The sequence below is a fragment of the Pelecanus crispus genome, chromosome Z (genome assembly GCF_030463565.1).
Source record: "Pelecanus crispus isolate bPelCri1 chromosome Z, bPelCri1.pri, whole genome shotgun sequence".
Taxonomy (NCBI): Eukaryota; Metazoa; Chordata; class Aves; order Pelecaniformes; family Pelecanidae; genus Pelecanus; species Pelecanus crispus.
This window is the reverse complement of record NC_134676.1, coordinates 70,353,152-70,379,048: the sequence shown is the minus strand read 5'-3', so window position 1 is coordinate 70,379,048 and position 25,897 is coordinate 70,353,152. Positions and strand designations below refer to the sequence as shown.

General features: G+C 39.0%; 1 protein-coding gene across 8 annotated transcripts in view; it reads right to left on the bottom strand.

Annotated features, from left to right (window-relative positions):
• Window positions 1–25,897, bottom strand: part of TDRD7 (tudor domain containing 7) — a 67,335-nt gene that overhangs the window by 17,814 nt on the left and 23,624 nt on the right. For 4 of the 8 annotated variants that reach the window (XM_075726567.1, XM_075726566.1, XM_075726573.1 and 1 more), the window contains 10 exons: window positions 13,813–14,393; window positions 9,771–9,957; window positions 8,066–8,177; window positions 6,979–7,181; window positions 6,699–6,833; window positions 4,941–5,024; window positions 4,645–4,779; window positions 4,192–4,302; window positions 2,249–2,739; window positions 1,773–1,933 (listed from right to left, as the gene is read on the bottom strand). In XM_075726567.1, coding sequence (XP_075582682.1) covers window positions 1,773–1,933; window positions 2,249–2,739; window positions 4,192–4,302; window positions 4,645–4,779; window positions 4,941–5,024; window positions 6,699–6,833; window positions 6,979–7,181; window positions 8,066–8,177; window positions 9,771–9,957; window positions 13,813–14,393 — 2,200 coding nt within the window. Of the gene's footprint in view, window positions 1–1,680; window positions 1,934–2,248; window positions 2,740–4,191; window positions 4,303–4,644; window positions 4,780–4,940; window positions 5,025–6,698; window positions 6,834–6,978; window positions 7,182–8,065; window positions 8,178–9,770; window positions 9,958–13,812; window positions 14,394–25,897 lie in introns of all 8 variants that reach the window. The other 4 variants (XM_075726572.1, XM_075726571.1, XR_012831865.1 and 1 more) reach the window with 3 other exon arrangements.

Genomic DNA, 25,897 nt, shown 5'->3' with positions numbered 1-25,897 from the left:
CTTGCAGAGAGCAGAAACAAAGAGAAATGCTGCCTAAATGCCTCACAACTGCTGCTATTGCTTTGAAAGCAGCATCCCACAAAGTCAAGTCTGCTCAGGGATGTGATGCTAGAACCCAAACAGGTTTTTGAATATGGCTGTAATCCACCAAGAAAGAAGTGGCTCCTGCAGACCTGGAATTCAGTCTCCCCAGACCAATGCTGGTGTACAGCATCTAGACACAAGGGGCTCAAATATCGTACATGAATACCCAAACAACAATTTACGGATAAAAGCAAAACAGCAAAGTGACAACACTTTGCTTTTACTATTAGCAGCAGCTTGCTGCTGATAGGACAGGACAACACAGGAACACAGCTCCTTGCAGGTTACAGAAGGAATGAGAAGTTGACAGTTCATCAACAGTTAAGAAAGGGTAATTAATGCTAGGAAAGGCTGGTGTGAAGCAAATGGTACAAGGAAATAGACCAGAGATTGAGAGGTAGCAGACATGAAAAAAGAGAAAAACGTGGAAGAATAGCAAGACAATAGTTACCGGTCTTCCGGGCTCAGCTGGCCTGCTTTGACAATACGAAGCAGCTCAGAGCCCAACTTAACTAGCTACTTGGGATTCTGTGAAGCAGGAAAATTGGATGAGTTGCAGGTTTGCTCAGCTGGATCCTGTACTACCCCAGTAGACAGACACAGCTAGAAATCAGCTTCATTTCAGCACTGCACTCCTAGGACCCCAGCCTGTCGGTAACACATCCATCATCACTAGTTTAAAGCAACTCCCAAGGTCACACTGAAGCTATGCAGGAAAGCAGATCCACAGAAGGCAACCTAGGATCAGAGCACCAATGCTGTGGCCTGTCACTTCAGACAAGCATATTCTGTAACTGAAGTCTAGACCAGTGCTGACCAAACAGTGGCAGAAAGCAGCAACTGACTAAGAGATGCACATATCTGAAAGCAATGCAGAAATTGAAAGTCTTTTCCAACCTAAACGGTTCTATGATTTGGAAAAGGAAAGAAAAGACAGCAAGGAGAGATCCAAGGTTTATTTTTTTTAATTCTATCAGATATATGCAGACTCTCTATGCCCCATATTCTCAAGGAAATTAATCTTACTTAAGTCTGTTAAGTACTCCCCACCATCCTTGTGGAGTTTTTTTGTTTGTTTGAGAACACCAATATATTTCAGGCAACTTTGGATTCCAAATATGCACTGGAAACAGTGAATTACAATAGGTGTAAGATATGTAAGAAAAACTTCTCTAGAAACTCAGCATCTAGTTCCTAACTTTATGTAGATTAGGATAATCAGAAAATAAGTTCTTATCAACAGATATATCATAATTTTCACACTTTGTAATGGGTTATGTTTAAGGATCCAAAGACTATTTATTTTTTATTTCCCTGTGTCCTTTGCATATTAGACATGACACACATTAAATGATAAATATTTATGACAATGAAAATTAGTGGCTGGGAAAGTTTAAAGCAATCTTCAGGTTTTTTTATACATGGTAACTAAAAGTGCTGCATTAAAATAAACAAACAAATAGCAAAACAGAACCATCACCACCTATGTCAAGAAGAAAAGCAGAGCTACTTTGATGACATAAACATGCATGCATTAAGCATGTTTTTGCAAGCAGGTACATGATTACTTTAGCAAAAAACTATTACATCACTAACCTTTGGCTTTGTCCACTTTACATTTCTGTTCATTTGGTATCCCCACTGATGTAAGACTTTAACAAAAAAAATTGTAAATGCTTACTGCCTACCTGCAAGCTGAGCTGTTATTGCTTGGAAAGGTAGTTTTCTAAATGTATCCATGAGTGGCTGTACTTTCTCTATGCTGACAAACTCATGTTTACCATAGTCCAGCTCATATACCGACAAAAAACCATTTCTAAGAATTCCTTTTATTATGACCCTGTACCACCTAAAAAGGGGGAGAACAAGGATAGACAATTTCAATTCATATTCACACAGTCAAGGCACCACAAAAATAATACACGACTAAAAGATCTTAACCAACATGTCTCAGGCTTCCCAGATCTGGTATTATCTGAATAGAAGTCAACTCTTCCAACTACAATCGGGAAGCATGAAGAGACTGCAACCTCATTTACTGCCTTAATCTCCCAGATATCATTGGACATATGCCACCTTGTTAACAATGCAGACAAAGCAGAGCTAGACTTGCCTAGCTTAGCAGAGCTAAGCTTGCCTTCAAAGATTTTAAGTATCTACTTACTGATTTTCAATTTTAGCTGCATACAGCTTGTTTTTTTCAATGTTCACAGGCTTCTCTTCTGCCCTGCTGTAGTACAAGATCATTTCTTCCATTAGGGCTTCCAAATTATGTAGCTCTTTCCAAGGCTGGACAATGAAGTGACCTGGATGGCAGGCCACCGAGACATAGACATCCATGAGCTCACCAGTCTTTGACAAGGGTAGAGGTGGAGGCATATCAATGGTAGACACTGCACTGCTGGGTTCTCTGGCTGAATCAGAGAAACTCTTCTCTAGCCTTCCACTAGTTAACTGTAGAGCTGAAACAGCATCACTCGTCACTTTTGTGGAGCTAGTCCCACTAGGTGTAACACTCAAGAAAACATCTTTCTGATGCTTCCATAAGTCTGCATTTTTGATCTGTTGATTGATGCTATGATCCATTTCTGGGAAATTCTCTGGAGCAAACAAGTAAACGTGTGCAATTCCCTTTGAACCATCCTGTTTAACCACCTTGGAAAACAAAATACAGTTTAACTTCCAGTTAATAACTACTAAACACACATCTGATTTTGTACAGAAGACTAAAGCCTTTAACAGAAAAGCAGCAACAGTTCATTGCATTCTATATGTACAGAAGTATTTTCAAGGTTCTCTCATGTATGTCAACAAAGTTGTTGGATAGTAAGCAACTCACAGCAGCTAAAAAGAGCATTTGCAGCTATTCCACTAATGTAAAGCAAATACAAAGCTTGAATTGAGTTTTGTTCTGCCCTACAGGTTCAATCTCAGTACTGTGTGTACAATTCTAGTTTTCAGGAGGCCAGTAGCTAGTGTCCATACAGATCTAAACAACTAAGTAATGCTATTAAATATTAACACTTAATCCTTCAAAATTCTCCTCCTGTCATTGTGGGAGATGAAGCCTAGTAAATTAAGGATGGGGAAAAATAAAGATGAAAAAAGCTTCCAGGTTTGTATCATGCATAATTTTCAAGCACTGACATAAAAATATTTCCTATTTAACATCAGATATGCTAGCATTATTGACAGTAAAGCACCGAAATTTTAATTTGACAAAGTGTATTTCTTTACAGATGATTCTGTTGATCTTCCTGGCCAGGAATAAAAACTTTCCACAATTAAAGCATACATCTGTTGTCTGTTATTTAATCAAGCAAAAATTAGTACCAAACTCAAACTATCTTGGAAGAGGATGTTTAGAAAAGCCAGATGCAACAGTCATAAATCCCAGACTATGGGAGCTATGTTTTAACGATACAGTCTCCAGTGTTAAAGCAAGCAAAAAGGTAAAGGAAAGCTAAAAGTGCTGTGACAGTATCTGGAATCAGATTTTTAAGAGGAAATTAGCTTTGTTTAGTCTGTAGCTACTAATACATTTCCTTTAGAACGGTATTTTCAGTTAACTAAACTGGATAGGACACATTGCAAGAGGAAATAATTTTATCTCAAAGATAACAGAAATTTTAGGTATACAATAGCATATACTGAATCACACTGGATTAGAAAAAGCAAACAAAAAATAAAGCTGCTTTCCAAGATCAGAAGGAGAAAAAGCTAGCTCACAAGAGGCATAAAAAAAGATTAACTCAACAGTTGTATCTTTTTATGTAGTGAAACATTAACAACCATGTTTCTTTCTTATCAGTGGTAAAATAATTCTAGCTGCATATTTGGACTCGGACAGCAAAATGTGAAAGGCTAACGTGAAAGTCACTAAATTCTTGAGGGGAAAGGAGAAGCTTTTAACAGGCTTAAGCAAGGAATTTTCACGCCAAATGTCCTAAGAAAAGGACTTTATATAGAATTTATGTACAAGAGCTGGCTACAAACTTCTATAACAAAAATCAATTTGGTGAGTGATTAAAATTCTAGAGTTGTTCTTTCAATGCTCTTTTCACATGCCTATGGATTTCAAGTCACACAGGCATTTTGACTATTTACCTTCATGCTAAATTCAGAACAATTCATTACAGTGTCTCTCAGCCACAGTACAGCATCTGGAGTCCACATGCCAGTGTTAGGAGGCAGATCTGCTAGGCAGCATTTTATAGCCTAAGAAGATAATTAAGTACACAAGGTATAATTTAGTAATATGGAAACTAGTCCACAAGTTCTATTCACAGAAACTTCATTAATGCTGACATATTCAATAATGTATGACAAACAGAAAGAGACAGTGGAACATGCAAAACTAGTACCATTACACATACACAACATCCTGTTGATAAATAGGACTACATTATGATTTATTTCAGGCAAAGATGCACAATGAAATACATTCCAATGTTGAATGCTATTAAACAAAACAAAATCTAATTACATAAACCTTGAAGAAGCAGCACTACAAACCTGCCAAGAGATCTAGCATAGGTTAGCTTTAACATGTCTTTATACCTGAGGAGGTATTGCAATTACTTCTCTCAGGAATTGTGGTGGGATTTCTCTAAGCTCTGATACTTTTACAGTTGCAACTGTTCCAGTATCCATGAACTGCACATCAAGTGCCCGTCTAGTGTGAATAATTCTTATCTGAAAGAAGAAAGCAAGAGCACCATTTTGAGGTTGACAATGCAACAGTGACACAACACTATAACAAGTTTCATGGAAACTAAGCCTTCAGATTTAGCTGAACAAAAAGAAGAGACATTTCTATGTGGGAAAACTGTAGATGTTCTTTGAATACTTCTTACCTCTACACGTGCCCATTTTCCTTTGGAAGGAAACAAGCAGATTTTGCCACAGAAAGGTAGCGATACATTAAACTCAGATGTCTGCTGCAAATACAAAAACAGGAATTAAAAAGCATGAAGCTATTACTATCTGGCACTCAACTAACCATTTCAAAAGCCACCCATGGAACAAACAGTTCTGAGAAGGAAAAACTCTGTTTCAAATAGCAAGTCTCCTTCCAGCCTCAAAAGCATTTCTTACCACATTTAAGCTTCCCCAATCGGTAAAGCTGTAATTTCAAGCTGTGTATCCTGCAGGGAGACTGAGTGTGTATAAAGTGCCAGGGGAAAAAAGCCTTATTTGGGAACACAGAATATGAAATCACTGACAATTACTTTAATGTTCTGAAAAGGAAGAGGTGTTTAGAGCTGTGACAGACAACTGAAGAAGCTCCTACCTTATATTCTAGAACACATCATTTGTTGAGATATTTAACAAACCAAATTTACTACCGACTCAAATGAAGGTCTCACGGGGGTGACATTCATAAATAACGTAACAAGACTATGCCTACACTATAAAAGCATGAAGAACTCCACTTGAAGACTCATCAACACCTTAGTTTGTTTAAATTCTCAGGCAAAATGAACACTGTCAACATAAGCTGCTAAGTCAAGATTGTTTCTTTTACCCCCATATATACATTGATATTAAAAGATTCTTAATGTCAAGGTCTCTCTTTGATAGCAACAAGAACCTAACATACACTCTGTCCAGAAAATCTGAACTTTTGAAATACCTGTCTGGCTGCCCACCTTTGTGTTGTTAAACCTTTCAGGATTCTATATGCCTTCCTTCAGTGTTTAGCTTGCTTGAAAATGAATCTTGATAACTGAGACATGTTCAATATAAAGTATTTCCAGATGGTATGTGTTCCAGAACAGGTCTAAAGCTCAACTTCTACACCTAAAAACACTTTGAGAGAGTAGTTTCACAAGCAGCAGTTCTAACAGGACCTTCAAGGATCTGCATTTTATGGTTTGATTCTCTAAGGCTCAGTTGAATGTTGAACAATTTAGATTCTCTTAAGATTTCTTCTCTTTTGTATAAATTCTCTTGAATCTAGTAAGGGTTGTTGCATGTGTCTGTAAATGGCTGGTGGAATGTCAGACTTCTCTGCCACATGCCTATTTTAAAGCAACCTAAGACTTTTGAAAATGCCTCCTACACATCAGTTCTGGTTGAAATTAGCCCCAACGTTCAAAAGCTAAGGGACAAGGACAAGCTATGCAGCAGATCAGATCAAAACCATTGACTCTCCAAGGAAGCCAGGCTGAAAAGAACAGACCTTGGTTACACTGCCTTTATTGTCACTTTGCAGGGTGTGCTATGCACCAGGCTGTTTATGCACCTCAACTCCATCATGTAAGTAAAACTTCCACAAAAAAATTATGGCAGTATCTCCACAGGCTTTATACCGATCTGATGCAGTTTCCGTTGGAAGCTTCCTATTATGAGCCATATTGTTACTGTTCTAACTATTCAAGGAAAGTTATAAGTAGTTACTGAAGCCTTAGAGACAGCTTGTGAACAAGAAAGCATCAAAAGACACTCTTCCTGCTGAAGGATGCACCCGCAAAAAATAGGAAGAGAATTTATAGCCTTTTTGAACCGTTTATGGCTACCTCAGAAACTTGAACTTATGTGCAAGGAAAATGGTTGGTACACTCTGAAGAAAGGCTACACGACTTCACCACTTCTCTCACCATAGAACCTACCTTGTAATGGAAGTAGTCTTCTAGTTTCTGCAAGATTTCAGAAAGTCTAGACAAGCCTTTAGATGGCACTTGGCAATACAGGCTTCCGTCAGAGAAAACACTGGTTACTCTGACATTTGTATACAGTGCATCTACCTGCAACAGTAAGATTTTGACAAGAAAAAGGGAAAAAAACCACACACACAAACTTAGCAAATTTCTGAGTACTATTTTCTGTCCATCCAAGACCTTAGCAGTCAATGATTTTTAATGAATTAAGAAGGAAACAGGAAAATGGTACCTGTAGGTGCAGTTCAAGGGACTTGTCATACAATGCTTTCAGACAAGTAGCATTGATGTTGATATCGTCTTCTCCAGAAGTGTCATAGAGAACAAGAAGAGGAATATCACTCTTTTCCAGTATTTCCACAGCAAATATCTTGGAGCATGTCTGCAATTCCACAGTCTTTACTAGGACAGGATCATCACAGAAGACTTCCAGTCCTGTAAGACACACGATACTTTTTATGTATCACTGTATTCAAAGGGAAAAATAATAACCAGGTCTGTGTTTGCAACAGGAATCTTCCCAAGAATCAAGATGTAGCTGGAAAGTTGCACTGCACCCCTACTTGCATTCTGCTTAATTGCCACCTTTTTAACAAAGAAAGCCATCCTCAGGACAAAAAAAAAACCCCAAGCCCCCAAAAAAGAAAAAGATCCTTCAGAAAGAGTTGAGGCAAATGTGTAGAGAAAAAAAGAATGCATCCAAGTGTTAAAAAACAAACAAGCAAACTAAAAGCACATTCATGGCAATTTTATATATTTAAAATAAAATGTTTTTTAAAAGTTAGAAATGCCTACCAGTTTTAGGAAGGTAAATAATTTCCAGCGGAGTGTAGGAAGTCTGCAAGTATGCAAGTACTGACAGGGAAAGGATCACTTTAAAATAACTAAACAGGATCATATTTAGGAATATTGCCCAACCTGGCCATACTAGATGTGCCTCATTTGTGGAAAAAGGAGTTGCGCTAATACCTTGCTTCACACAACAGCAAATGTTTCCTTATATTTCTTTAGCCTCACATATATTAAAGGGACAAAGACATCCAAGCTAAGTGCAGAAACAGCTAAGCTCCATTACAGAGGTACTGGATATCAAGGTCTTCTAATATCAAGGTTTCTTTACAAAACTCTCCTTCACATCCTTCCTTCCATCCTTTTCCTTCTTTCCATGCCTACCTGTGTCTGCTTAGACTAGCTGTCTTGGACGAAATCTAACATACACAGAGTTATTACAAACAAGGATCACAACTGCCAGACTGAGATGCTTCAATCCAGACATTGTGCAACAGCACACTGTGTAGTCAACACTGGCTTCCTCTTACCTGCCAGTTTACATTTTGCAGCTTGAAATGGAAGTGAAAGGAACCGTTTCTGTAGTTTGTACACACTGTTACTTTCAACAAACTCACTGAAGCCATGATCAACATAGCATACCTGATAATGGAAAAGGGAATAAATGCGTAAGATCATGAATATAATTGTAAATATGTTTTCCTGAGTCTAGGGAAAATGTATTCAGTTACCACATTCTCTGTGCAGCCACAGACAAATCACTTTTCACTTAGTACTATATAACACCATTAATCTCATGTTTATTTCACTGTTTGAATGTTCAGAGTTTTCACGGAAAGCCTTCTTCTCAAGATCTCTGTAAAACCATCCTCTCCAACTGTTCCACAGAGTCTCAACTCTTAATAGGAACAGTGCTGGAAGGACTCAGCATATATTACCTCAAACGACATGAAGAAAGTCAAATACCACTTAAGTGCCATTCTATGTTTTGCCTTTTGTTTTTACAGCATTAAGAGAATAATTTTGATCTATGCTTATAGTATAATATATTATATATGCTTAACTTTGATACAAATACCACAGTCAATGCAGGAAAACAGTAGGGAAACTGCTGATTGGCAGCAAATAATTGGAGCTCAAGTGAGAGAAAGAAGGCTTTGACAGGGATTTTTACAACTTTTTTCTAAACTCTATCATGCAAAGTGTCTGCATACCAAACCTTGAAAAGGGAGTCTGAACACTGTGTCAGAGGATAATCAGCAAATGCTGCAATAAAGCAGTAGCCTTCTTCTGGCTGATAGCTCTAGCTAGAGAGAAATGAGAGGCAAGCTTGCTACCAATGTCCTTGCCACTTCTCTCAACCCAACAGTCTTCCACAAAACCAAGTTCTGACACCCACCTCCAAGTTCGAGCTGAAGGGTATCACTAACTTTCAGAAAAACCTCAATTCTAATCCATGTGCTATTTAAATATTTTGAAATTGATCAACTTAATAGTATGTTAAGCAGAACTGGGTAAAAAGTCACCTAACTGGGGGAAGAAACAAACAAACAAAAAGGTATCATTAATGTTTGACTAGGCAAGAAATAATTGAGAAGTTTGAAACTTTTTTTACAGTTCTATCAGACGTTCTAGTTTCATTGCAGATGGCAAGAAGAGTCTGCGTGGCCCAGGAAAAGTGGCCCAGGAAAAGTTTAACAAAAGAGTTAAATAATCTCAAAGGTGTTTAGCTAAAATGCACATTACATACAACTCCCAAAATACCAGATCTGCCTGGAAGGGAACACAAGTACATCCTTCTCATTGTCTTGCTATTTAGTGCATGTAATAGATACTTCAGTACAAGACTTCAAACAAGATCTATCAGCAAGTGAATTTTGTTCTCCCCTTTCCCTTCCTCTGTCGCACTCCAAATAATGCTACTACACCCATTCCTCCTAAGACTATCAAAGGTACATTTTCAGTACAAAAGTGCTATAGGGCCCAGCCCCATATAAAACCCAAAACAAAACCCCCAAACTCAAACTATTTATGGACAAAAACCTGAAAGACATATAATTTTGGCAATCACATAACTTCAGAAAAGTCTTAATTTCTCATATAACTGAAAATAGAAGTACCTTAGGGCAAGAAAGGAGAGAATGCTAGAGCAGCATATTTAGGAACTGACTGCATATCTAAAAACCAAGATTGTTTCAAGTCTTTCTCCAAGTGCCAAAACAAGTAATTGCTTGCCTTTATTCTGTTGTCTTCTAGAGATATTATCCGAGCACGCAACCAGGCGTCCTCTTCAGCATGTACTGCAACAAGTTGCCCAACGCTCAGAGATTGAGCTAGTGACTTTGTACTGTTCTGGCTATAGTATGCTTTCATGTCATCTTCCATTTGTTCCTGGGCGGAAGAATAATCTTTGCCCACATACCTACAGTATTTTACAAAAAAAAAACCAAAAAACCCACAAGAGTTAGGATGCAACTTCAAAAAGCTGAATAAAGACTTAAGAACATTTATATGCATATATGAATATGAGTAAATTATGGAGATACATATTTTCTAAGTACATCAGTATCCAAACTCTTTCCCCATTAACAGATCTAGAGAAAAGTAACTGATACAAAATTTAGCACTTTTGTTGACAGCTAAATGTGGTCCAGCAGTGTATAATCTAACACACTCAACTAGATTTTTAGTAAGAGCTCTTATGTATTACAATCATGTAGAACAACTTGACTACAAGCGCAGAGTAGTATCTGGGACCAAGTATAAAAGAGAACTCATACGTCATCTCTGAAGTTACTCTGTCATTAACAAACACCAACTTAATCAGGTTTTCACTAGGGTTGATCAAAAACAAGGCATCTAAAATAACTTTATAAATCAGCAGTCAAACCATGTGCTGTTTACTCTTGGCCTTCAGAACAATCCTGATATTAGGCTCCTGACCTAATGGTTCATACTGAAGCAATTTCTGTTGCACAGATCTTTAAGAAAGTATATAAACTTACTGAAAACTCCAAATGGGAAGTTGTGAATGCTTTAGGAACAAGTCAGATTAGAGCAGACAAAAGGAAAACTTATTCCCAAATTTGTATTAGTAGCTACTGTTTTAACTTGTTCATAGAGTGATTAATACTGCTCATTTCTACCACACAGTTTAGATTATCATCCTATAAAAATCTAGGTCTATTCTGAAGGTCTGCTATATGCCCAGGATTAGTGCACATACTGTACTATGACATACTATGCTAACTTTGTTATAAAGACTAAGTTAAATCTGACCACATTCCAGGGAACCCTCATTTTCCTAAAGACAGCCTACTACCTCACCATCCAATTATATATTGCTTTTCAGAATGATAGCCCTGTTGTTTCTATCTAAGCATTCATCTACTTCATAAAGGACATGGAGTGGGGCAACAGTCACGTATGTGCTACTTAAAACTTTATTTCTTAAAATTTCTTTCATAAAGATTCTTGACAGACAGTAGGAGTATCTTAACAGAAAGTAGCAGAATCTTTCAGAACTTCCTGCTTCACTCATTATTTTCTGATAAAAGGTGAGCATCATACTGAAGAAGTTTTTGGCTGCTCAAACCCAACTGAAAAATTATTTTTCAGATTCTTTAGAAAATAACCTTGGAAAGCAACCTCAAAAAAGTGTGTTAGAGACTAATCTATGTGCAGGTGGCCAGACATTGCAAGTGTGCATTCAGCACCATTCTTAGTCTCAGCTGGAACCAATTCACATGTCAAGTAAAGCTTGCTGCTTCATTGTGAAGGGAACAGAGGGGTATGCTTCCATAGTGAAACAAACTGTAAAATTTTGTCTATTCAAAAAGATAAAAGAAGAGGGAAAAAATTACCCGAGCTGTAGCACAGAAACTCGTTAGTTGAGAATAAGAGGTGACAGTTATTATTTCTTGCGAGAATTCTAATGTAGCACCTAGAGTATCATCTCTGTCTTCAATCACACTGTTGTATAGCGAATATCTAGGAGTGTTTCTATCACCTCACTTTCATTATGACTACATCAGAATTCTTACAGAATCGTACCATGTCTCAAAATTGAAATAGCACCAAACTTTCCAGCTTTGTCTTAATCAGTACTGCAGTTAAAAGGTTTCAGCCAAACAACTTAGCCACACACCCAGAAAATAAAGAGATATTTCTCTCTCCCAAGATAGAAGGAGGAATCTTGGCATCAACCAATAGCCACTACACAGTTCTTGCATAGATCAGAAGAAAGTGACTGCTAGTACATGCACGGGAAAGGTAAGCCCATGCATTGTTTCCTTCCTATACATCTACATGAACATTTTCTTGTCATGGCAAAGAACTATTCCTTTTAGGCCTAGTTTCATCTTGAAGATAAATGACCTTGACCATGAAGTACATAGATAACCCTAAGTAGTCATTTCTGTATCTAGGGCCAAGAAACCATTAATCACCACCATGTACCTACACAGAGCTGACAAATTCAGAAACTTTAATATTGTCCAAGAACCATGGTCCAAAATTTGGGAACTGCTTCTTTATAGAAATTTTAACATAATCACCCTCAGTTCATAATTAATAGAAACATCCTTAAAATAACAGATTAGAAAGCTAAGATTTGTTACTCCACATATACAGCAAGTTATCCATGCTGCCAGAATTAAAAGGTGTACAGTGAGAAGGAAAGAGTTTTGCAAAGTTAAGTCCCACCTGCATAGCAAGCTGGAAGTAAGAGACATAATTTGTTCCTGCTCTTCCCAATAAAAAACATGTGGTATGCATCGTGTCTAACTGTTTCAGTATTTCTATATACAGATGATTACGTGTCTTAAATTGGCTGCCTTTCCTAGCACTATTCATCATGTTTCATGTCTTAGACTAAATTCAAACAGAGCTCTCACAAGGACAACCTAAAACATAAAGCCCCTCTTTTCTTTGATATAGTTCTTCCTCCTGTGATTTCTTTTTTTAAGCTGAGGCTCACTCACAAATTCTAGCTGTGTCTTCTTTGCTAAAATGGTTGACTCGTCCAGCCAGAGATAGTACAAATATTAATGATGGGTGAAGAATCTTGCCTTAAATTATGTTTTGTGGTAAGACCAGTATACAAAATAAGTGTATAAGCAATGTACAAAAAAAGCTTATCTGAGAAAAAGCTAGTAGCTAAAACAAAGATGGCAACATTCTCAAATGAGAATTTCTCTTATCAGCCATTAGGATTCCATGACTTCAGGGAACTAAAACAGTGAACGTAAAGAAAGTTCAAGGTTGAGTATTCCAACACATTACTGGTAGCTAGACAGAAAAAGGATATCTAAATTTCAACCTTAAGGCTAGTGGGTCAAATATTGCCAACCAGCTATAAGGAACAACAAAGGGTACTAGTTTCATAGTGAAAGGATCTGTAAGTAAACTGCACACATACATATTTTGATCCTCATCAGGACCTCTGAGAATGACTGAAACTATCTAATGAAAGCTGAAACTGCAGAAACTAGTGGGAAAAAACAGAGTGCTGTCAAGGTATTACCACACAGTTGCTGAATTAATCCTTTGAAGTGACATATAAATCGTTTTAAGATTAGGCTTGATTTGAAATAATTTTCAAAATGAAATAGCCTCTATAAAAAGTGTTCGGGGTTTTTTGGTTGGTTGGTTGGCTGGTTTTTTTAAGTTTTAAAGAACTGCTAGGATTTGTGTGTTTCATCCCAACAATGAAGTATGGAAAGCTTATCATGGTATTTCCTGAAACAGTACAATAACATTTAATTAAGATAGCAACTACAATCTACTTCTTACACTGTCCTCTAAGGCTGGGCTGATTAGCAACCAAACCAAGAAGCACTAGTAATTTATTGTTGGATGGAAGCTCATCTGTCCCCAAAAGTGAAAACTGCAGCGTAATCTGAACACACTCAAGCCACATCTAGTTAACAGTAAGTCAGTTATAGAAGTAAAAAATATTTTAATAAGTATTGCAGCAACATCTGAATATTATGTTATAGTAGAGTTATTTTAAAAAATCTTCCAACAGCAAGTCAAATCTGCTTTGATTCTCAGACAAGCTGATGATAGAACTGATCAGCTCAGCACAGAAAAAGTTCCAGAAAATTTCCATTTAAGCACACAAACAAAAGGACTCTTAAGTTTTGCTATCAAAATAAGTAAATAACAAAGTCCTGCAAACTCCTGTTCATCTGTTCTCTTATGGCAGACCTGCACAGTATGAATATGTGGATTTATAAATAAAGCAAAAAAGATAGATTCTGAAGTACAAACTTGCCTAATTATGACCTCATTAGTGTTTTTCAGTTCTAACACCATGACAGACACAGATCCTTCTGATGGAATGACTAGGGGAGGAACAGTTACGTTCTCTGGACACTGGTCCTTGGATTCTTCATACTGTTGTTCAGCTGTGGCCTTCACACCATCATGCCTCTGGACTTTCTCAGTGACGTTCAGATTTTCATCAATGCGTCTCTGGGGTTTAGCATAGAGAATGGCCTTTCTGGGGACTTCAGATACATAGTCCACTATGCATACATCTGAGAGCAACTCTAGATTATTTAGAACATCTTCCGGAAATTTTACTTGGTAAGTGTCTTGGTACAATTTGGGAAGCGCATTAGCCCAAAGACCACTGGAATACTTCAGCAAGATGTTAACAACTTTCTGCTTGAAGTCACTACTAAGTGATGCAGGCATGGTCTCCATATTTGATTTTAACAAAGGGTCTACTTTTGAAGAAGGAACATTCCGAGATGCCTTTTCTTGCTCTGTATCACTTTTTGCTATTGGTGGTATTTTCTTAGCAGGATAAAGAAGCCCATCCATCTGATCACCCCTGTGTACTTTCTCCACCTTGGAAAACAAAAAGTAGAGTCAATAATCAGTGCATCTCGAAGTGTAAATAATTTTGCCAATTACATTTTTATAACATGCATTTTATACAGACTTTGAAGTGGACATCCACAGGTAACTAAGCTTGAGGCAGTTACTACAGGGTAGTATTTCTTGTAATGCTTCCTCCTCCATTTTGAAGGATTCCAAACACATATGACTACATCACTACTTGGTAAATACCTAATCTATGCAATACGTCTCAGACTCACTTCTAAAGAAGTATAGTCTCTCTTTTCTCCTAGAAAGACCAGAAGATGATGACACACTCCACAAACATAGGTCTTTTGCACATTAACCCCCCCTATCTTCCACAAAGCTAAGCATATCATAAACAAAAGTTGCTGTCTCAGTTTACTCAGGGAAAGGGGAGTTGATTGTGTACTTCAGAAACAAGAGGACACCTGTCAGGTGGTGTTCTAAAGGCTATCTGCTGTCACACTCAGGGAATTTTTTTTTCTTTAAAAAAAGTTCTGAAATTAAGGAAGAAATTTCTTGATCATAATACATTTCATAATAAATTTGATTAGGCTGTTGTAAACCACGGCCACAGTCTCCCTCCAGACCCAGATGTTTTGCCAGTCCATATGTCTCTACCCTTTGCTAAGTTCAGTAATAAGCATCTCACATGGTCTGAAGTCACAACCTTGAAAGCACCGTTTGAGAACTCAAACTCATAATACAATTCCACTTCCTAAAGCTATGAGGTTTCCACCTAGATCAACCTAACTGTGGCTTAGCAGGAATATGTATGTAGAACTGAGATATCAAAAGCTCTCACTGTTTTCACATTGGTCCTAAAAAAAGAACAACTCCTTCAATAAAGAAAGTTATTAAGGTTTATGTAGCTCCACCTTGATGTTCCTTCCTCAGAGGAAGCAACTCTCATCAGTTTCCTGGGTCCACATCACTCCAAAGTCCTTTTCAGAGGCAGATCAATGAACAAAACATTGAGTGGTTGAATTACTTGCTACTACTCAGGGGTAGCATTCACCTTTATGATATTGATGTCCATACCCATCAGAACTTTATAAACCTTGCTAAAGTCATTCTTTGCTGTTCTTTTCTGTCTTAGCAACATACAACAGAAATGTAACGAAAACAACTTTATTACCTTACATAACAAGAATGTCACTCATTATCAAGATAACATTAACAAGACAAGAACATTTAGTTACAATACATTGAAAAAACTGAAAAAAATTGCCATTACTGTGTCAAGAACCATGTATTTTCTCCTACGTGCACATCTTCACACTCAGCTCAAATTGCCACATGATGATCTGAGTTGAGAGAGTCAGCAAAACCACCTAAGGGTTACTACACAGTGCATTTCCATACACTTGCTGTGCATTACATTGTCTAGACTGGTGCAAGAGCAAGCTATCAAACGGTTCTTGGGAATAGGTCTTGGTCAACTTCCACAAACACTAGCATGTGTGCTATCTAAAATTGACACAAAGGAAATAGTTTTCATAGATATAAAAAAATATTAACTACATTAGAGAATTCTAATGCATTCATGGTGGCATGTCTGAATCCTTCTTCATCAGTTGAAACCAAAGTAGTAATACCTTCTGCAAGAGTAAGACATGAGAAGGCAAACAAACCTATCTAATGACCCTCAGCTCTCCAAATTCAAGCAAATGAGTCCACGAGCTTTAAGACTCAAGTGTTTCCAAGTAGGCTCACTAAACCAAGGAGACATTCCCTCCTAACTGGGGGGGAGCGGGAGAGGTAGTGTCCTATAGACATTCATTTACTAAAGAATACACATCTACTATAGAATAAAATATAAACAAATCATATAAAGGACTTCAGTGTACCAGTGGTACATTCACCAAGTTCTTAAGCATCTCTGCTAGTCAGCTTGATATAAGAGATGACAAAACATGTCTGGCCATGCAACCTAGAAGCACCAAAGATGTCTTCAATGATTCATGACAGGAAGAACCTACATTTGTACCCTCTGGTATCAGGAATCTTACTGTGCCTCTTGAACGACAGGTGAAGAAAGGAGCTTGGTTAAAAAAAACAACCAAACAAAAACTTATCAAAGCCTTGCAAGGGCTTTGATATACAGTCAAGAGACCAAAGTAAATAAAGTGGCCCAGAGGAAGAATCAGGGCATGCCAACTTGGCAGGTAACGACATCCTAGACAGAGAGGAATTAATATGCATGTCCCAAGTGTCCATGCACAAGATTGAGAAATTTGTTTAAATGACCAGCCAAGGAAACTTCTACCTCCAGAAAATACTTGGCATTATCAGGACAACAATCTGTTTCAGAAGGCTGTGTTGGAATGTATGGCAGTTCATCCTGAAAGAAGCTGGATGCAGAGGTCTACCTTTATGCACCCTTTCTCTTAGCTAGCTCTTTTTAACTAGAGCTGCAACAGAGATGAATAAATTTTAGCTGACAGGACTATTAAACCCTACACACTAAAGACTGGCAGCAGGCTAAAGAGAGATCTTTAGAGACCTTTAAGCCTCTTAGCTCCAATAATAGCTCTAAGGTTTTCTAGGCATTGAAGCTCTGTTTTGAAGAGACTTGTTGATGCTAACTCAGCAAACCATTTAGAGACAGAAAAATGCTATTTCAGTAAGTTGTTTCAGCTTACTTCAGTATAAATAAGCTCAGGTGGACATCATTAGGCTACTATTTCTTGCAGAGAAGTTAATGTTCAAGATGCCTCAGACTCCTCCAGACAGTGCTATCGCCAAGACACGTTCAAGGATGCACACTACAAAATCTTCTAATTATAAGCAAACAGCTTCACTTGTGAGCAGCACTTCAAAACAGCCACCCTTTCTTTAGCACAAATATCTCAACTTTGTTCCCCGTTGAGTTTATAGATTTGCCTGCAAGGTATTTCCCATTAGTATGGCTGGCAGGCCTGCTTTGCAAGCACAACCTGCCTGCTGTCACCTCTCCATTAGGAAGCACAAAGCAGAGTCACAGCTGTCAGAATGTATTATCAGGGCAACAGAGACTGAACTTATTCTACACAGAAGAAAAAGAAAAACATGTTTGTCCAGGGCCTGAGTAACAGAGGGAGCTCTTAAAAGTTAAAATCTGGAGCCCAAAATAATAAAGCTTCAAATCAAAAAATACTCCCAAGATAAATACTGACACTGCAACTGAGTAAGTCAAGTGGAATGCAAAAGAGCAAGTCCACTCCTTTTGACATACACCTATAGAGGGGATGAAGGCAGACATGCCCCTGTATGTGTTGCTAGGACAAAAGCTTTGTATATGTGTGCTTGATAATGTGCAAGTAAACCACTACACTAATATATATAATCAAAAGAAAGGATCCACTGTGCAATGCCGGAATGACCAAGATAACACTGAGTCTTGTTTAATTGTGTGTACTGTGAAGATCAAAGAGCAGATACACTGGCAAACTCCTAGAGCACCAATACCTTCCAGGATGGAAGTGGAGAAAACACCTCCTTGAAATGAGTTTCTAGTCAGTGACAGTGTCCTTCACTTTTAAGGTTACATTCACAACGAGCATATGCAGCTATTTTCTGCTATTCTTCTGCAATGTAGGGAAAGGAAACGTGCATGGAAGTTGGCATTTAATGTCAGTGACAAGAGTCTCAACATATGTGGCAAACAGGAAAAGTCTGGCTCCATGATTCTTAGTATCAAACAGGTCCTCAAAGACTGCTCTAAAACACACTGATCAGAACTATCACTCTCATTCAGTGAGAATAATTCATGCAGTGATGCATGAATTCTTTCAGATCTGCTTTAAACATGTAACACACAAGCTAGCTACCATGGCATATGCACCATAGACTGCATACAGAGACATTTTGCTGACAGGCACCTTAGACAAATGCTTCAGTGTGAAGGCAGCTCTCACCTACCTGACTTTCCTCAATAGTACATGAAGTTCAACTCCCAGCAAGCTGGAGCTCAAAGCAGTTGAGGAAGGTATTCCTGGCCTTGATAAGCAGTACCTTGCATCCATACATTTGGCTGACAGCATCTTTTCTCTGTCAGAGGTGGCCACTACAACTCCAGGTCCCACTGTTTTTGCCAATCATTCTACAGTACAGCTCTCCCCAGGCAATGGTGAGATGCTGCTTCAACATTAACGTTCCACTCATTCCTGCTCCTCCAAGTAGCTGCCTCTGAAAGCAACAGAGTTTAAGCTACCAAGCTGTTGAATATGCATGCAAAGTAACCAATTCTGGGAAAAAAAAAACGGATTTGTGCAATGTTCTTGAAAGATCCCCACTGCACAGGGTGGCATCAGACAGAGTAAAGAGCTTTTCCTTACAAGGCTGCAGAAGCCTCTTGCGTCAGCTGGTTATAGCTTTTCCTTGGGATCCACTCCAGCTTTTACAGCTTCTAGTCCAATATGCAATCAGTTGTTTTGCATGGGAAACTACGGTACCTAACTTCTTACCCTAAATGCCAGAAGTGACACGTTAAAAGGCCTGTCTTCAGCCAAACCTCATGTCAACTGGAATATGTTGCCCAGAAATGTTGTAGAGTGTCCATTGTTAAAACACGGATATACAGCCCTGGGCAAACTACTCATGGTGATGCTGCTTGAGCAGGGGGCGTTGCATTAGATAATCTCAAGAGGTCCTTTCCAACCTCAGTGATTCCACGATTCTGTGAAATCTTAGAAGAACTGGCTCAGTTCTTCTGAATTTGAATTGAATTTCAGTTATCAGGATCTAAGAACCACCTTCAAAAATCACAGGCCTCTTACAATACTAGGGAAGGCAAAATCATTTTGAAAGGTTTTTGATTTAACAGCCTTTTCAGTCACTAACCCTGACAGGTATGTCAGTTTCATTAAGAGGGCCCAGAAAAGATCATTTATGATATTCAGACTGGCAATGACAACAATAAATTTTCAGGGATTCTTCATGGCAAATACGAAAGATACTTTCAGACCTTCAACTGAAGTGAAAATTTGCAGATGCTACAATGACTCGGAAATCTTTCTATTTCTGGTAGTCATTACTTCTGTGCTTAACTGAAATGTTAAAATACATGTCATACTGGGCATATTTTTGTATTTTCTTTTGTTATTAGACTAAAGGATCCTTATTGCCAAGATATCCCCTGTTCAGGTTCAGCTAGTGCTCAGGGCTGGGGTGGTAAGCTCTGCAAAGTTCAGGAGTGTCTTTAGGTTGCCCCCTTCTGCCCATCCTCCTTGCCCTCCCACTTCATTACCTTGCACATCACAGTGAAGATAATTATTCTCCACAGTTCCTCGTACTTTTGAGATTCTGATTTCTGAAAACACACAGTTAAAAGTGAAACTCTGTGACACAATAAGCCCCCTGAGCTAATCTAATAACTCTGTACTGTTGAGGGCTGCCCTTCACACTCTTAAGCCAGCACTGAGGATCACCAGACACCTTTGTCAGTGGTTCTGTTTGGCTGCACTAATTTTCCCCTCATAATGCAGTGAGGTCTTCCTAAGGGGTCAGAGAAGTCCAAAATTTAACACACAGGGAGTTGCAAGGGTATGTGAAGCAGGAACAAGGAAAGTGCTGTCAAATGGAGCCTGACTTCATCTGGTGGCTCATCATGTTGTCTAACCACTCTGCAGTAAGACTGAGTTTCAGAAACACTGTACAGCCTGTTCTAGCGCTGTGTTTGGACAATAAAGTTATTATGGATCTTGTGTCCTCAACTGGCTAATTTCCACATGTACTATGACACTGTCTTCTCAGTGAGGCTGACACCAACTGTGCTGTAATATATACAACACATCCAGTTGAACTTCAGGCAGAACATGTCTTCTGTTCGCTGAACTCCATTCTAAATGGCTAGTGGCTCTGTATCTAGTACTGAGATACCCACTAAAGCAAACTGTCAGACCAAACGCTGATTTCTTCAACAAGCATGACAAAAGAAAGCTAACTATCATAATGCTAGAGCTCATCTGCAGGAGACAGTTCATAGGGGTTGTGCAGAACTGTGCAAGCTTTCCTTCATACATACTACCAGCCATGATAGCCCGCTCCATCGTCTCCTCCATGTGCAAGGTACATTCCAGCTCATAGGAACACACTATTATGTATAAAGCTGAATTTTTTATTCTCTCAAGTCCATTTCTCTTTTTGGAATGATGACTTTTGCTTCACAGAGCTTAATAGTGGTATAAAAATTCCTTCCTTGAGAGTAAAAACCTGACAGAACCAAAGTTGCTCAAGGAATGCAACTGGTTACTATGGCAATCCTCCTCTTCTCTGAGTGGACCCATTTAATTCACTCTGAATGCTACAGTAAAAAATCAGCTGCCAGAGGTAGCAGGATGTAGTCTCTGGTTCGTTAAGAGAGAGGATACTGCCCAGGAAGAGAGATTCAGAAAACAACAGCCCTAATCCTGTTTCTGTCAGTCTGTTTCCCAGCTGATCCTGCCACCTTCCTAAGCCTTTGGTTTAATTTTCTGCAAACAGTCACAACTTTTATAAAATGTGAAAGGTGAAGAATATTCTGAAAACTAGATACTGTTAAAAAAAACCTCAAACCAAAATACCCTACATATCAACTAGGCAACATATGCAAATCCCATTCCTGTCTAAAAATACCTTCTACCTTCCTGTTTGTAATGACAAACTTCAGTGCGTAATGACTACTTAAAGAAAAACCCAAAACCAACCACAAACACCTAAAACTCACCAAACGAAAACCATGCCAATTTTCCCCTTCTTTTCTCTGATTTTTTTCCAGTTGTGTATCTTCAAGATGACAGACATCCTTTGGGACCTGCCCAGCACCATCCCAGACATCCAAGAGACGAAGCAAAGAACATTAAGCTTTCCTTTACTGTGTAAAACCTCCTCCTCAGAATAAATAGCCAGGCAGATGTTCTTCAGTCTGAGGAGCATCTTCACACAGCATCAGCCAATACAATAGCAGAGTGCTTAAGTACACTAAAGAATATGCTCAGGCATTATATATTCTTTAGCCATGTGCTTATTAAAAAGCAGTAAGACAACTGACTGAGGAATGGTAGATTACTGGAGATGAAACTGTCCTCTGAAGACAACAGATTAATGATTAAACTGATAGGTAGCCAGAGCCAGTATGGTGTTTTATGAAAAAGAACATCTTTGTTCTAGAACTATTGAAAAGCAAGTATATCTCTTCTAGCATAACTGGAATTTCCAAATTTAGAATGGTAGTGTTATTTTTCTACCAACTCCTTAAAAAAAAAAAAAAAACAGACAGAAATACTAAGGCAGCCATTACTACAAGGAAACTCCAGGACCAAGTCTAGGAGCATGCATCCCTCTGTTCTGCCAATTAAAAAGTGGCTGCCTACTATTCACTCTTTCTTCTCTTCTAACTGCAAGAATGAATTTGGGAAAACAAGTGGAGAAAAAGATGACAGAAGACCGCTTCACCTGACAAACAAGACAGGGCACTGACATATTTTGTCACCTTCTCAGGTTGATGTACGAGCATGAAAAAAGGCCACTAGAAAGAAGCCAGCACCAAGACTGGCTGGAAAGGATCAGCTGTGGAATAACTACATATAGGCAGATTGAATCAGTGCATTAGAAGAGCTATACTGGGCCAGAACAAAGATCTTCCTAGCCTGACATCCTCTTTGACAACAACAGGTGCCTAGGAAAAAGCATAGGGGATACAACAAATGTCATGATACCTCTTCCTCCCATTTTGGATACTCCATAGTTCAGGCACTATCAGTTAGTGACAGTTTCTTTGGAATGAAGTAGTTCATGACAACTGAGGCCATGGATCATCCATTCATCAGTGAATGTATTCAGCTGCTTTTGAATTCAAGATGATGATCATCCCCCATTTACCTTCTCCAGGTCTCTTATTATTTTATAGCCCATATCTCCATCTTTCTCTACCTAAATCATCTAACTTAACCGTTGCTCGTACAGAATCCATTACTTATCTTTACCCGTCACCCTTCTGAATCACCCTTTCACTCTGCTTGATCTCTCAGTGAGTTTTTGTTTGTGCATTTTCTGGGTGGAGATGGGAGGAGCACATCTGATTTTGTTATGTGCTTACACAACATGTTTCCCCAGTGGTACAGTGTTTGCTATTTTGTTCTCTATTCATGAATAGAGAGAGAACCAGAGAACAGACAGACCATCTTTTCAGGGAAGTTTGCTGCCTCCCTGAGCCCTGAATTAGTGATGTCACCAGATGACTGAATAGCTTAGTACAGTTTTTGGACTATTATTCAATCCTGCTCTTTCATGTGGGTACTAATGATGTTGCAACAAAAAGTCTAAGGTCAATCAAAAGAGATTTCAGGGCCCTGAGAAGAATGCCAAAAAACTCAGGAGCACAGGTAATATTTTCCTCAGTCTTCCCAGTAATGGGGAGACACTTTGAAAGAAACAGACAAGCCCAAGATATAAATACCTGGCTCTGGGACTGGTGTCTCCACCAAAACTTTGGGTTTTATAACTGTGGAAGAACCTTTGAGGCACAAGGTATGATGGGGCCTGACAGGATCCATCTACCCCAATGGGGGAAATGCAGCTGGTGGGACTGATTGAGAGGGCTTTAAACTAGAATTACTGGGGGAAGGGGATACCAACAGGAGAGCTGAAGATAAGCCATGGGTTGGCATGGCATCACCTGAGGGTGGCAATGCTAGTGGGAACATTTACGCTGCTGCTGGGAGCACAGAGGGCTCAGGAGCACATCTGAAATGCTTGTACACCAACACATGCAGTATGAAAAACAAACAGGATGAACTGGAAGTGTTGCTCAGTTCCCAGAGCTATAATGTCATTGGTATTAGCAAAATTTGGTGGAACGAGTCTCTCAATTGGAGTACTGGGATGGAAAGCTACAGGCTGTTCAGGAGGGATAGGCAGGGCAGGTGAGGTGAAGGAGTTGCACTCTATGTAAGGGAGAGGTTTGACTGTAGAGCCCTTAGAGTTAGTGGTGATGTGGTTGAGAGCCTCTGAGTGAGGCTTAGGGGGATGGAAAGCAAGAGATGTCACAGTGGGTGTCTACTACTATCACCCAGCCAGGATGATAGCACTGATGACTTTTTCTATAGGCAATGAGGAGAAATCTCTGGGTTGGTAGCCCTTGTCCTTATGAGAGATTTCAACTTCCCAGACATCAACTGGGAATACCATACTGCTATGAAGAGCAAGTCTGGGAAATTCTTGTCACAAGTACTCAGTGAGACAACTAGGAAAGATGCCCTCCTAGACTTGCTATTTGTGAAGAGAGAAGGAATGTGTTAGGGGACGTTTAGACTTGATATTAAGAAGCATTTCTTTACCCAGAGAGTGGTCAAACACAGGAATGGGCTTCCTAGAGAGGTGGTCGATGCCCCCCTGCCTGTCAGGTGTTGAAGAGGCATTTGGACAATGCCCTTAACGACATGGTTTAACTTTTGATCAGCCCTGAAGGAGTCAGGCAGTTGGACTAGATGACCGTTGTAGGTCCCTTCCAACTGAAATTATTCTATTCTATTCTATTCCTATTCTATTCATTTTCAGGTACTTCTTATCACTTGCATTTTTTCCCTACTGAGCCAACATTTTAATGAAGTTGTTATAAATGCCAAGATCTCTTTTCCCAAACTTAACAGCCCACACAGAAAAAGCTTTTTTTGAATGTAATGAGTCTTTCATACCCATTGCTGTAGTTAAGTCTCAGCTGCAATTTTATGGGGCAGAAACCTGGTATTAGGAAGTTCCATACTTCTTCAGAGAGCCCTGGTCTTTACAACCCTGAACAACCCTGTATTACTAGCCAGCTCAAGCTGTATTTGCACCCTTTACCAACTCACTTATTACAGTCCTGACCAGCATGTGTCCAAGTGTCCCCCCGTGCAATCCCACCATGACTCCCTGCCTTTCTGAAGATCAACCATTTCAACCTTGCTACATTTCCAATCTTTTAACCAATTATACATCCATGCAAGGACCTTCTCCAAGCGTCCTAGGACTGCCTAAGCTCTAAAAGCTTTTGGAAAAGAACTCTGGAAATTCAAGTAAATGTTTTGAGAAAAGATATAGAAATTTAGCCTTCTCTTGAACTGCCATACCTGAATCACCATTGCCTGAATCACTGACAGAGTTCAAGGAATTGAGGAGAGCTGAGCATGTGCAAGGAAAGAGTCTTTTAAACATATACACCATTCAGTAAGGGGGTTTATAATCAGACTGCAAATGGAACCATCAGACATGTTGCCAGTACCAAAAGTAAATTTATTATTACTTCTGGGTTACTTGTGACTTCCAAAAAAACCCCACCAAAACCCCACAACTCACCAAACTTGTTTGTTTACAAGTTTGCATCCCTCTCACTCTCACACTTATGCTGTAATGTTGTCTTCCCCTCAGCTGCCTGCACTCAAAGGATTCAAGGCTGAGTCCAAACACAGCAGAGCTACATAACTTTGGCTCAGAATTCTAAAAAAATTGCTAAGTTGTGAGAAAGACTTGTGACAAAAATCTGTAGAAAGATAAGAAATAAGACGGGTAGGATGGCTAAAATGGGGATCACTAACTGCTCAAAGATGCATGACAAAGTAATTCATCAAACAGAAAAGTATAAGATTCTGATAGAAAAAAATGAAGGGGGGGGGTCACCACCAGTCATCACTTTTTTCAAAGCCCTAGTCTTGCTGGAGATGGAAGCAGAGAGTTCAGCAACACTGCGGATCTGACCAACAGCGCTGTTGAAGCAGACTCTTCTTGTCCTGACTGAAGCCTGTCTAGACAGCAAAGACTTTTGGGGTATTATATAAGGGTGGTGAGCGTATTTATTTTCAGCCCAGTTGCTCATTTAAGGCTTGGCTATAATCTGTGAGTGCTAGCCACTACATAATTACTTTGTACTTTGCATTTAGCTGTGCAGAATATGTTGCTACAAGCAAGATGCTCAAGCAAGCTAACCTAAAGAAGGGAGGTAACAGACCAATGGAGAACAAGGTCAGCCTCAATCCTGTGTAGTAGGTCCTCTTGCCTGAAAGGTGAGGACTGAAAACAAGATCATCAACCTGCAACTTACAGTGATTTTTGGAGACGTAAGCTCACTAAATAAGAAAAGCTTCCATTACCGGCGGTTGTAACTTTAACATAGAAATGACCATTTCCCAGAAGTCAAAAAAGAAATTCCTTCCTTTTAGAGAAAAGTTTAGGGAATTGAGTTATTCAAAGTGACACTGTCCACAGCAGAGTCCTCAAATGATAATCTTGGAGATGCTGAAAGCATATTACAAGGTTTATCGCCTGCTGGTTTGTAACTAAGCTACTGCTGATCAGTATGCATTCAATAAGAGTATGTGTTATCTCTTTAAGAAGGTACTGAGAGAAACACCAGGCATTTTTTCTGTTCTTCTGAGGCTGGCAGACACTTCTGATGTAAGTACCCAACAAGGCAGAAATAATTCAGAAATTAGTCATGGAGGCATCTTTACTGATACTGAAGAGTACAGTCTGACCCCTGGAATTTCAAAGGA